The following is a 13,858-nucleotide window of genomic DNA, read 5'->3' as shown; positions in this document are numbered from 1 at the left end:
GGTCTTCTGCCACCCCCAGCCACAGAAATGCACTTTGGGGGTGAAGATGTCCTAGGACCTCTGCTTTCTGCACCCACAGTCCACTCAGGAAGTGGCTGGGGATGGTGAGGTTCTCTCTCAAGACCGCCCAACCTAGCAGACAACCTTCCTCAGTAGAGAGGGTATATCAGGCGATGGGGTGAGCAGACACACACAGTGGGCTCATAGACAGAGCGAGACATGGCAGCTGTGGGAAGCAGAAGGTCCTGGGCAGCTGCCTGGGTACCACCACCTCCCGCATTCTTCTTCCTGAGCAGGCCAGTCGACCATGCACAAGACCAGGGCCTGGAGCCTCCACCACAGAGGACTTCCCAGCTACTGGTTACCTTATCACTCTGACACCCACTATCCCATGCCCTTGTTGCCCTGCCAGCCTGGAACTCTTCGCTGCAGCCAACCAGACTCCCCACATGGCCACTGGATGCCACTTTCACTGTCCTGCAACTGGACCCCAGTTACTTCTGCAGGATGAAGATGCTCACTGCTGGACACTGCCTGTTGTTGCTGCCCCTGCTTCTGAACTCTTATGGTGCCACCACCATTGTGCAGCACTCAAACTTCCAAACTCCAGATGGACTCCAACAATGCCCACCAAGGCCCCAATGTCATCGTACTTTACACCACACCTGGTGCCCGACCCCGCTACTGAGGATGGACCCCTGATGCAGCTGCATGTTGCTCCGGCCCCTGCCAGACTCTGGAGCTCCACTCTGCTGCCACCAGACTTTAACATGGATACTAGACAGTGACACTCAGTACTGGTGCCCACTTCAGTGCAAATGCAGCCAAACCCTTGTCACTATGGCAGATGAAAACACTCATGGCTGGATGCATCTGTTGTTACAACCACTGTTTCTGGATTGTTTCACTGTCACTGCCACCATGAGTAGGAATCAAGGATCTCCCAAGTGACAGCTGCATGCTGACACCACCACAGTCACCCCCACCCCACGCCAATACTCGACTCCTGACTTTCGACGCCTGATGCCCTATGCCCAAAACAGCTGGATGCTGCTCTTGCCACCATATGCCACCTTTTCATGATGGTGCCATTGCAGTGAATTGAGCCCAAGGATGCTTCTCTGCTCAAGATGTATAAGAGCTGGGAAACTGATCATTCTCCCTTACAGTCACCTCACCAAGTTCCACTGCATGCTGCCTGCCTTTTGTCACCCCAGGACCAGACACCAGTCCTCAGGACCCTTGAGGAGTTGTGGCTCTAACTCAGAGAACTCATCCAAAAAAACAAGTGAGCACTCTAAATAAAGGCTGCAGTCCTCACAGCAGGCAGTGGGTGGGACTAGGTGGGTCCAGCTCACTGGTGAGAGGGTGGGGTTAGAGCCTGGGAGCTGCTGGCAAGGTCTAGACCTGATCCTGTAGGGCAAGATAGAGAGGGATCTTTGGCTGCTCTGGGAGTCTAGTCCTGGAAGAACCTTCTGGTCCTTTCTCCTGAACTTTCCGTGGTGTCTCCTTCTCCTACTCCTCCACTCTTCCCTGAGGAGACTCTGTGTCCTGGACATAGGGTCATCTGGGCACAGGTTCTCTGGGGCAGTGGTGTGAGGCCCCAGTACATTGCAGCAGGCTGGGGACAGCCAGACTGGCCATACCTGGACTTGTAGGCAAAATAGCCTATTAGGAAAATACCCTCCAAATCTACCAAATTTAGCCTAACACTGGCTTCTTCCAAGAGATTATCAAGAAAGGAAAAATAGAAGTAAGCAAGTTTGTCTGGCTAAGGGGTGGTGTGAGGAGAAGTAAAGACTTCAGATTGGGTAGAGCTGGATTTAAATCCCTCTTAACTGGGTGACCTTGACCAGGGTGCAGAACTAAGTACAACCTTGGGTTTGCATCTGGTAAGGTAAAGTTGGTGAGGAGGATAAGCCAGGGGTAAAATTAAGCTGTTGAGCAGTACCTAAACTTTGGGAGCCAGGAAGGCATTTGACATGATTTCCATGCAGAAATATATTCTGAGATTAAAGTCAACGCACTTAGAGGTGCACCTTTGGAAGGCAACTGACCTGTGAGCAGGCGGTTGAATTGACTTCATTTTTTAGATGAAAAAATAATATATGGAAGATCATAAGCCGATGTTGGGTCGGGCTTGTGAAATTATAGGCTGTTTTCAAATTTGTTTAAAGTTACATTGACTTAGATCTACATAGTTCAAGCCTCCTGGGATATCCCCCACCTCTTGTCACACCCCCACATAGAGCACTATCTACAATCCCTTACTCTAATTTTTAGAGTGTCACCAAATATGTCAATGCATGTATGTACATATGCAGAGATATACATTATGTAATACTTTGTTCCTTTTAGCCTGCTTTGGAACCTCCTGAAAATAAAATCTCTTATTCTTACGCACATTCTTTTGCAGCTTTCCCTCCTTAATTTGTACCCCTTAAGCTGAGCATCAGGAAGAAGGAAACACCAGAGAAACTCAAAGATCCGAAGGACACCAACCCTGCTCAAGTCACTCTGGAAGCCGACTAGCCTGAATGTGCCCAAAGCTTGAGGAAACATCAGCCCTGCTTCAGCCACTCTGGGTTGGATGTACAAGGTGAAAGATATACTAACCAAAAGGAAAATGGACTGTTTCACTCTTATCCTGTCATTGCCACCCCTTACTTCTGTCATATACAGAGTCCTTTGTTTTGTCTTGACTCTAGGACTGATAACAATCAAACACATAGTTAATAATATCAGAAAACAAACACATGTACCAGTTCAATCCTGAAAGGGCATTGCAGTTGAGATCCAAGCTCACTATTTGGAGGATGGTTTCCTTTTCTTGGTGGATTCAAAAGCTTAATTGACATAGCATGGATTGTGCTCTGAACTTGTGTATTGCTTCCATGTTTGTTTCCTCTTTTCATTAAAACTAGTGGTTCTACAATAGAAGCAGGTTTCCTTTTTAAAAAAGAGAAACAAGAACTATGATATTACATTGTATAAAACTTTAAGCCAAGAAGATAATAATGCCCTTTGACTTAGAGGATTAAATAATGAGCATCAAAGGGGGTAATGCTGTAGTTTTCAAAAGACTCCCACCTTAATTGTAACACACAAGTCTCTCTCCTAATCAAGAAGAGATTATTTTAAGAAGTCAACAAAATTTCCAGAGCACTCATTGTGCTTTGAGCTCCTTTTTGTTGTAAAGGCCAGGTTTCTCTTTCTTGTAAGAGTTAGGCCTGCAGGGCTGGGGTTGTGGCTCAGTGATAGAGCACTTGCCTCGCACATGTGAGGCCCCTTGTTCAATTCTCAGCACCACATAAAAATAAAGGTATTGTGCTCATCTACATCCTAAAGAAAAATAGTCTCCAATCAAGTTTTTTGATGTGTGAAAATTTCTGTTTTCTGTGTAAAACATTGTGAAACCTCTGTTTAACCTATGAATGTGGAACAAAGTTAAGTTATATTAAACATTGTGCTGTGTAACCACCCACTGCAATGTTAGAGAATTTCCAGACCTGGGGTCCAGAGATTGTTTGGTGTTATCCCTTCTGGGTTGCTGCAGCTTAAATAAATCTGCTTCCTCCAAATTCCTCAGGTGTCCAGACTCATCTTTCCTGCATCAATGCCTGCTTGAAATGCTAGAATGTCCTAATTCTTGAAGGGCCTGAAGAGACAGTCTCTCAGACTCTGTCACAGTATGAATTCTAGAAAAAGTAATTCATCACAATGAATCTAATTTCAGGTTTCATTATAGGGACTTCCTGGATGTAATATCAAAGTTGCATGATAAAACTTGTCTACGTCTATTGAGTTGCCATAATATACCCCATAAAGATATATAAATGATATATTTGAATAAAAATTTAATCTGGGGGAAAATATGTTTTGTGAGAAATCTAAAGCCATGCTTGCATTTTGTGTTGTTTTAAATATTATGCTGAAATAATATTAGATTATATTATTTCATTTTTGAATCTGAAAAAGACATCAGAATTTTGTACCATAATATTGTCAAAAAGGGAAAATTTTATTGATTAGAAATATGCTTTCCTGTTTTTAGAGCTAACAGTTGAATTAAAGTTTTGCACCAGACACCAAGTCCATCAGAACCTCAGTCTGGTGAAACCACATCTTGGTGCCTGCCCAGGCCAGTGCCCAATAGCAGGTCCCAGAAGTAAATCAGGCTGGCTCTTCCCAGAGCCCTCTGGACAGAGGTTGGCCTCCTCCACTCTTAGTGTTATTTTTTCTCTGATTGCTTGGCTCCTCTCCATGCTCTTCAAGCTGTCCTCTCCCATCTTTGTTGTTCAGTGACATCACCTGTCATTCATGTTTCTATAGACCTCTGAGGAAGAGAAAATCCACATGGATTTCAGAATGGCTCAAGATGTAAATGACTGGTCATAATTGGACACCCTAAAAGGGGATGGTATTGATGGCACAGGGGTATACATCTCATGATGGGCCAGAAAACTCATTTACAGAGCAGCCAAAGGTCTATGTAGATCCATAAAATGGCCACAAACAACCTGAAAATCTAGGTAGTAACTCATCTGGAGCAGTCATAACCTCTTTCTGCTGGAGAAATATCAGTGGCTTCTTTTGGAATTGAATTAGGTGTGAAAAATAGCTCCTATGCCATTTGGTTAGGAAAAATGGTAATGATGATGAAGGTGATAATGCAATAGCTTATATTCATAGACTACTTTGCATACATTATTTCATTGAATATTCACAAAGTCCTTTCACTGACTGTCCTAGTCAGTTCTAGCTGCTACAACAAAATACTCTAAGCTTAAGAAACATTTATTTCTCCCCATTTGGGAGGGTGGGAAGTTCATGGTCAAGGTACTGATAGATTGAATTCTTGGAAAGAGCCCTCTTTTTGCTCATAGCTGGCTGCCTCTCACTGTATTCTCAATTGGTGGAGAGCAAGTAAGCCCTGGTCTCTTTTTGAAATTCTGAGAAAACTAATCTCATCTTGGGAGACATGCCCCGCGCCTCCCCCCCCCCCCGCCACCACCGGCCTATCGAAATCTGGTTACCTCCAAATGGCCCCACTTCTCATGCCATCACATTGGCATTAGGGCTTCAACATGAATTTGGAGGAGACACAAACATTCAGTAGGAAATGCACTGTGGAGTCTTGGGCATATTCTGTATCTTCTCTGTGCTTCTGCTGCCTCATAAAGAAAAAGGATGGTAATAACTCCTGATCAATGTGTGTGTGTGTGTCTGTGTGTGTGTGTGTGTGTGTGTGTGTATGATTACATTGAATTAAAAACAGGTGATTGGATGATATATACAAGTAATCCTCGATCTAAAAAAATGAATATACAAACACAGGTGTCAAAATAAAAGCTGAAACCAAGTTTAAGAAAAAATTTCAGTGTGGGAATAGAAAATATTTCCCAGGAAGAGGATAAAAATGGAGTTTTTTCCTGATGATATCAACTTTTCAGGAGATCTAATAGATATGTATGAAATTTAACATGATAATTTAGAAACAACGATATATGCTTATATTATACATGTATTACTTTATTCTGATTCCACATTTAGAAATCAATTTTAACTAAAACTCATCATAGTCCTCTCCAACATTGGTGTTTTTTTACCCTCTCCAAAACAAATTTGGAGTCTTAAAGGCAGTTTCCAGGACTTGGGTTCTGTTCCCTCTAAGGCGAGGGAAAGACGGGTCCTTGTGAATCAGGATGATCTTGACAAACCACAGTGAGGCCTTCGTGTGGCTTAGTATATTTGCAAGTTCATCCTACAGGTGTATGTTTGCGACCACCACAATGTGTATTCCTTTTAAATGACTGAACAACACCTGTACACAACACTATGCATAGACTCAAACCCAAGGCCACATTCCAAGGAATCTTAGCAATCTGTACTTTCTATCTGATCTACCCAAGCATGAATTGCTGATTTAATAAGAAATAAAACAAGAAATAAAGACTGTGTTTACCTTTGTTAGTAGAAAATAAAGAGTTTGGCCAACCTCAGACTCCAGTACCACTCAGGTGTGGCCCAGATTTGTGGTCACCCTGTCCATCAATGCAGTCAGTACCCTGACTCCAGAGGCAGGCAAGATCTAGGAGGGTGTCCATTTTTCCTCCCTATGCAGCAGGAAATGGTGACTGAAAGAGGAAACTGAGAATTTCCCAGCCTTTAAGCCTGTGGGGAGGCCTATGGTGGGGGACATAAACCCATCTTCCAGCCATTTTCTCAAAAGCACTATGATTTCATGACACTCGGGAAGTGAAGGAGCTTCTGGTTCTGGCCACTCCAGAGGAAAGTTCAAGATAAGTGCCAATTCAGCAGTGTGGCATGAGGAAGGACCTATACACTGAGCCCCAGGACCATATTCTTGGCAACCCAACTCCAACTTTGTCACCCACTGCAAGTCTGTGCTGCACTGGCCCATCAGGTGATTCCATTACTTCCAGAACGCTGATTCCCAATGCAGCCTACTGGGTAGCACCTCGAACTGGGTTCAGGAGGATACCATGCCAGGAATTATCCCACCAGGAGAGATGAGCACTGCCACAACCTCACCCAGCGGCCTTCACTGATTACTGAAGGTCCAGTGGACCCAGAAAAGGCCATGGGCAATCGAAGGGGCCCAAGGAGCACCCACTTGGGACAACAGTCCCAGGTGAGGCTCCCTCCAACCTCACTCCTCCAGGTCCCCACTCACTGATATTTTGTCCAGTTCAGAAGCAAGCCCAGAACTCCACCAGTGGGGAGGAGGGAGAGTTCTTAATAGCTGAGCATGGAGGAGCATGCAGGGCTGCTTAGTGGGTTATGGGAAGCTTGAGCTTGAAACCTCACAGCTAACTCTGGCAGGGTGCCCTTCCATCCAGGAAAAGCCAAGACCCATGACAACTGGAACCTCCAAAGAGTGAATGCTGAGTGGATCTCTGGGTCTGTAGGTGTCTGTGTTGGATTGGACTGGTGAAAGGTAACATATCTTACACTTTAGGAACAGTAGGAGGCCTAGTATTGTCCCCAGAACAGCTAAGCATGAAGACAGTCAAAAAATTGGAGAGCTGGGGTTCTGGCTCAGTTGCAGAGTGCTTGCCTAGCACGTGGGAGGCACTGGGTTCAATTCTCAGCACTGCACAGAAATGAATAAAGGCCTGTTGACAACTAAAAAAAAAATAAATTTAAAAATTGGAGAATCTTGATAACCAAAATTCAAAGAAAGCAAACCAAATATGAATAAAACTCGATTTTGTGAGCACACGGCTGGGTTTTTCTGGTTTCCACACAAAGAGAAAGGACTGTGCACAGAGGGTAGCATTCCCTCCCAGCCTGCCCTGATGAACCCCTCAGCTGGACTCTGGGGGATGCCTTAAATGCATTCTCAGCAGCTGTTCCCTCCACTGTTCCCAGAGGAAGTGCAGGAAGACACACAGGCCATGATCCCAAAGCTGGCGCCACCTGCAAATGCTGCTCAGCCAAGAAACTTGCCCCCCAGCAGTTCCCCTTCGGACTGGCCTGGCCCAGGCAGGAGAGCAGACAGAACTCTGACAGCTCAGGGGCGGGGCATGGGCTGAGGAATTCCTGCCATTGCAAGAGCTCCTGGCTGTCAAACTAAGCCCCGCCCACCCTCACCAGAGCAAGGCTAGATACAAACACTAGCTCACACCTTCAAGGGAGGACAAGGTGTCCTTCCCAGCCTCAGCAAGCGAGATCCTGGAGATGCCACCACCACTTGCTCACCTGCTGGTGCACCACCTATCCAATGACATTGCTTTCCCCTTCAGAGGCCCAGGGAGGCTACCCCCTGCTTCAAGCGTGGAGGTATGGGGGGCGCTTCTATTGGGGCCATGGCACTTCCCGCCTTTTCAGAGAAGAGCACTCCTGAAGAGGCACCGACCTGTCCCTGTACCAGAGGTGCAGGTGTGCCAGCCAAACACCTGCTCATCACCCTAGTCCGCAAGTGCTCCACGCCCCAAGAGCTACCCTCAACCCGCAGCAAGAGCCTTCTCAGCCCTCTGACTGCCCCCACGTCCATTGGTTGTGCCTATTTCTTCCGCATCTGGTGCAAGGAAGTGGACTTTGCACGTGCATGCAGACTTTGCACGTGCATGCAGACTTTGCACATGCACACGGATTTGCATGCACGCGGAATTTGCATGCACGCGGAATTTGCACGCGCGAGACAGTTCCTGGCCCAGGCAGGAGAGCAGACAGAACTCTGACAGCTCAGGGGCGGGGCATGGGCTGAGGGATTCCTGCCATTGCAAGAGCTCCTGGCTGTCAAACTAAGCCCCGCCCACCCTCACCAGAGCAAGGCTAGATACAAACACTAGCTCACACCTTCAAGGGAGGACAAGGTGCCCTTCCCAGCCTCAGCAAGCGAGATCCTGGAGATGCCACCACCACTTGCTCACCTGCTGGTGCACCGCCTATCCAATGACATTGCTTTCCCCTTCAGAGGCCCAGGGAGGCTACCCCCTGCTTCAAGCTTGGAGGTATGGGGGGCGCTTCTATTGGGGCCATGGCACTTCCCGCCTTTTCAGAGAAGAGCACTCCTGAAGAGGCACCGACCTGTCCCTGTACCGGAGGTGCAGGTACTGCCAGCCAAACACACCTGCTCATCACCCTAGTCCGCAAGTGCTCCACGCCCCAAGAGCTACCCTCAACCCGCAGCAAGAGCCTTCTCAGCCCTCTGACTGCCCCCACGTCCATTGGTTGTGCCTATTTCTTCCGCATCTGGTGCAAGGACGTGGACTTTGCACGTGCATGCACACTTTGCACGTGCATGCAGACTTTGCACATGCACGCGGAATTTGCATGCACGCGGAATTTGCATGCACGCGGAATTTGCACGCGCGAGACAGTTCCTGGCCCAGGCAGGAGAGCAGACAGAACTCTGACAGCTCAGGGGCGGGGCATGGGCTGAGGAATTCCTGCCATTGCAAGAGCTCCTGGCTGTCAAACTAAGCCCCGCCCACCCTCACCAGAGCAAGGCTAGATACAAACACTAGCTCACACCTTCAAGGGAGGACAAGGTGTCCTTCCCAGCCTCAGCAAGCGAGATCCTGGAGATGCCACCACCACTTGCTCACCTGCTGGTGCACCGCCTATCTAATGACATTGCTTTCCCCTTCAGAGGCCCAGGGAGGCTACCCCCTGCTTCAAGCTTGGAGGTATGGGGGGCGCTTCTATTGGGGCCATGGCACTTGCCGCCTTTTCAGAGAAGAGCACTCCTGAAGAGGCACCGACCTGTCCCTGTACCGGAGGTGCAGGTACTGCCAGCCAAACACCTGCTCATCACCCTAGTCCGCAAGTGCTCCACGCCCCAAGAGCTACCCTCAACCCGCAGCAAGAGCCTTCTCAGGCCCCTCCACCCATCTGCAGGACCCACAGCATGGCGCCTGGTCCCTGGCCCTGGGAGGGGGGTAAGCTGCTCTGTCACGGTGGGCTCTCACCACCCAAGGTCTTCCGGCTGCACAGGGCACTCCTGGTGGCCTTAGTGCTTTCTTGGGGGAATCAGAGTCATCTGGTTCTACAGTAGCCTTATGGCTGTCATTGCAAGAATGTCCTGAGAACCAGTCTGGAGTTGTTTTGAACCCAAGGGTATCCATGCCTCTCAGACATTACAAGACTAAGGAGATCTCTATGAACTGCATCACCAAGAATCATTTTGGCTGCAAGCAACAGAAGATTCAATGGCTGTTGGCTTCTAGCCCCGGAATATGCTCGGACGGTTCTGTGGCTCTCTCTAGCCTGCTTCTCGACATCCTGCCCGCTAGCGAAAAGGGACCGCCAATCACAGCTCCCCGAGCAGGAGGCAAGAAGTCTCTCACCCCCTGGACCTCTACCATCAGGGAGAGAGTTCTTCCCCACAGGCAGACCCCGGTTACATATTTAATCCCAGGACCCATGACTGCCTAAGGGAGCAGCCATTGACCAAGGGCAATTCCTACCGTCCGTCAGAGTTCTGTGAGCAATGAAAGGGACCTGACCATGGGAGGCCATAAAAGTGAGCCCCATCTGGTGAGCAGATAGTAGCAAGCAAAGATGTCACAGGGCTTTTTCCTCCAACCAGAGCACAGCACCCAGGGAGCAGCAGCTCCTGGAGCACCATTGCAGGAGTGACCTAGGGAGAGGGAAGTCATGATGGCCAGACGGTGACCAGTTGCAGTAGCATCTGCTGAATGTTCTTGAGTCCTGCCATCTCTGTGTAGGGGCAGCATCCTGCAGTGAGGGCCTCGAGTCCCACCAGCAGAGCATGATCAATAGGTCATGGTGGCTGTGGCCTTGGGTGCTGAGATCCAGCCCCTAGGAACAGGCTCTGGCTGCTTTACTTGGTTCATGATCTAGAACTTCTGTGTGAGATAGGGTGAGGCTTCAGGGATGGAGGGTGGCTATGCCAAATAGGGTCAGGTATAGGAGCGAGGGGTAGGAGCCTAGCTGCGGGAGCACGGCTGGGGTGCTCAGGGGGTGAGACTGTTGACTGCCCGGGTGGGCTTAGGGAGAAGCCTCGAGAAGCCAACCATAAGGCCTGGCATTTGGCCCGTTACATCAACTGGCACTGAACACTTTCTGTATACCTCTTCCTGATGGGTTCTTCTTACTCTGTGCCCTTCAGGGAGGCGGACCTTTATGGGTGCAGTGGACAAACTCCATGACCGCTGGCTTTGGGTTGGGTCTGGTTAGTGGAGTTATCAGTTGGAGAGGCTGCGGGGACTGGAGTATTTTTCTCTCCTAGATAAGCTCCTTACTCCTTTTCTGGAAGGCGGCACCATACTTACAGCTCCTCTAGTTGGTCTGGGAATCACTGCTCCCCTCGCCCTTGAGCTTCAGGCCCAGAGGGAGCAGTGACTTCCTGCTATTGTTAGCTTCAGGTATTGCACCGTTCCCTAAATCCTATTCACTCTTTTATAAACATTATATTTATTATGGTGTGTTAGTCAGTTGTCTATTGCTGTGAGAAAATGCCTGAGATAATCAACTTAAAAAGAAGAAAGGTTTGTTTTGAAACCTTTGGTTTCAAAGGTTTCAGTCCGCAGTTGCTTGGCTCTGGTGCGTGGGCCTTTGTCAGCACAGTATGTCATGGTAGAAGTGTGTGGCAGAGGAGGCCTATTCACCTCATGGTGGTCAGGAAGCGCACACACACACACAGAGAGAGAGAGAGAGAGAGAGAGAGAGAGTGTTACCTAACTTCCTTTCATTAGGTTCCACCTCTTAAAGGTTCTACTACCTCCCAATAGTGCCACAGGATGGTGACCAAGCCTTTAATACACGTGCCTTGGGGGAAAGTCTATTTCTAAAATACAGCACATGGTTCGATATCATTTACCTCTATCTCACTCCTGTATAGCATGGTACAATTATAACAAAAGTTGTCCAGTATTTATATTATTAAACTACCACAGTATTGTTGACCTTAGAGCCAAGCAATTACCATGTTTCTTTTACTAAACAAATTCTTGGGGGTTTTTTTGCTGGTTACCACAGACTTTCTGCAGAGCTGTTTCATTGCCTACCTTTTAAAAATGGCTTCATTTTCTATATATTTGTCTTTACTTTTTTTCCACAGGCTTTATCAGATCTGTTAAATGCCTTTAAATGTTCTTTTCTAAAGGTTCAAACATTTTCAACTCTATTTTTCCCCCCTTGGGTGAGGGGTAGGTGCACAGTCCACCAGCCCTCATAATAAACAAAGTTGACATCATTGCCTTCTAAAGATTAAAGTCATAACTAAGAGCTAAAAATGGAACCTTTAACTCCCAAGGATTCCCTTGAAGATTTTACTCCCTTTGGCAAATAGTGTGACCACTTTTGAGAGGTGTGGGGGGTGGGCTGGGGATAGAACCTGGGGCCTTGCGTATGCTAAGCATGCGCTCTACCACTGAGCTACACCCTCCCCATGAGCGCTTCATAGATCTGAATACTCGACTAGACAAACACTGTGACCTCTTTCAAGTGTGTATTATCATCCCCCATTTCAAACACACCATTTTAATTTTACATTTGCTGACTTTTAGTTATAAGGTGTGTCTTCTCCTTGCCTGCCAAGTATTACAGGGAATTGTCTTTCCTTGATCATCTTAAGGCCCAACTGGTCACAAGGAAATTTTGGGATGTATCTGTCCAAACAAACAAACAAAAAAAAATTAGTACATTGAGAAAGGAATTAGTATGTAATGGGATCCTCTATTGCCGGTTAACAGTTTTATAAATATAATGCTTCTATTTTAAAATTCAGAAACTGTGGTGTCATAGTCCGTTTTCTGTTGCTATCACAGATTGCCCTAGGCTGGGTAATTTATAAACAATAGAAATTTATTTGGTTCGTGGTTCTGGAGGCTGGGAATCCCCAAAGCATGGCACTGGAATGTGGAGAGGGCTTTCCCCGTTGCTTGATCACACAGTGGAAAGGCAAGCAGCAAGTTCAAGAGTGAGAGAGAGAAATTGTGTTGAATTCATCCCTTTTATCAGAGACCCAGTCCTGCAGTAACTAATGCACTCTCATTGATCTATTCATGAGGGTGCTGAGACCTGGTCCCTCTTAAAGGTCCTGCCTCTTGATACTGTTCAAGTGACAGTTAAATTTCAACACTAGTTTGCAGGGGAAGTTTAAACCTTAGACTGTGGCTTTATTTCTACAACCTCTTCCAAAAGACCCTGCCCTGGATGGAGCCCTCTGTGAGCCCCCAGTGAGCTGAAACCCTCCTCCTGCCCCCTCCTGGGCTGAATATCCTGTCCCTGGATCCCATTCTTTCCGATTTCTTGATGACTTCCTTACTTGTAAGAGGGAACACATAGAAGGCTAAGTTTTCTTGAGGTCATGCATATCTAAAATCATATTTATTTACTTTTCACTTGAGTTCTATTTGGATAAGTTTGAGATGTTAGGCCACACATTATTTTCATTCAAAGACATGAAAGCATTGCTCCATTATCTTTGAGCAGCAAGGGTTCCCGGAGAGATGTCTGAAGCCATGTGATCTCCATGTATTTGTTTGTGACGTATTTCCTAGTAGAATTTTCTTTTTAACTCGGGTATTCTGACATTCAGATATTAGATTTAATATCTAAAGTTTTCTCCCCCCCCCCTCCTGACCATGGGGTTTATCCAGGACATAAACATCTGTATTTTTATCTGGTTACTAAAATGCTTGAGGTGGGCCGGGGTGATGGAGCAGAGACGTCTGTAGGTCTCAGTGCTCATTGTGCATACTAACCCCCCTTCCCTCATTTTAATTCACCCCTACCTTACACTGTGTCTGACGGACCATGTCTACAAAATCCAGGTTAATTTTCTCCAGACTCCCAGGGTGTGATTTCTAGTTCCTGACTATGAAGTCTCAAAGCCTGTGCCTTGAGCCATTAGGCAATCCTGCCTTCTGTGAGGTCACCTCCGTGTCTGCTCTGAGGAGTTTTTTCTTCTAGTAGCAATAACAATATCACCTCCATCTTTATGTTTACCACAGCCAGTGACAAAGACTCTCTCTTACCCCAAGAGAGAGTCAGGCTTCTTCATGCCTGGGCCAGGACACTGGCGTCTCTCAGTCTTAGCAAGAACCCTACAAAGTTACTCTAGTCTGGCAAGAATTCCCTTCGCTCCTGATGTCTGTTCACCTTTGATGTCATTATGGCCAGGGTCTAAATGTCCCCCAGGGCCAACGTGCTAAAGGGTTAGTTGCCAGCTTATGGTGCCATTGGGAGCTGGTGAAACCTTTAAGAGGCGGGGCCTCACGGGAGGAAGTTAGGTCATTGGGGGTGTGTTTTTGTAGGGGATTATGGAACCCAGCTCCTTCCTGTCTCTCTTCCCAGCTGCCATGAGGTGAGAAGTTTCCTTAGCCACCTGCTATATGTATGTGTGTAGATATAGATATAT

The 13,858-nt window shown here is 47.3% G+C and overlaps 1 protein-coding gene across 1 annotated transcript in view; it reads left to right on the top strand.

The window, feature by feature from the left end:
- LOC144257294 (rho GTPase-activating protein 24-like) overlaps window positions 1-3,548 on the top strand; it is a 57,827-nt gene extending 54,279 nt beyond the window's left edge. The window contains exon 5 of the mRNA XM_077803509.1: window positions 2,417-3,548. Coding sequence (XP_077659635.1) covers window positions 2,417-2,444 — 28 coding nt within the window. The 3' untranslated portion in view covers window positions 2,445-3,548. The remainder of the gene's footprint in view (window positions 1-2,416) is intronic.
- Window positions 3,549-13,858: the final 10,310 nt, after the last annotated feature.

This window comes from Urocitellus parryii, chromosome 10 (assembly GCF_045843805.1).
Source record: "Urocitellus parryii isolate mUroPar1 chromosome 10, mUroPar1.hap1, whole genome shotgun sequence".
Lineage (NCBI taxonomy): Eukaryota > Metazoa > Chordata > Mammalia > Rodentia > Sciuridae > Urocitellus > Urocitellus parryii.
The sequence above is the reverse complement of the archived record's forward strand: the minus strand, read 5'-3'. Positions and strand labels throughout refer to the sequence as shown.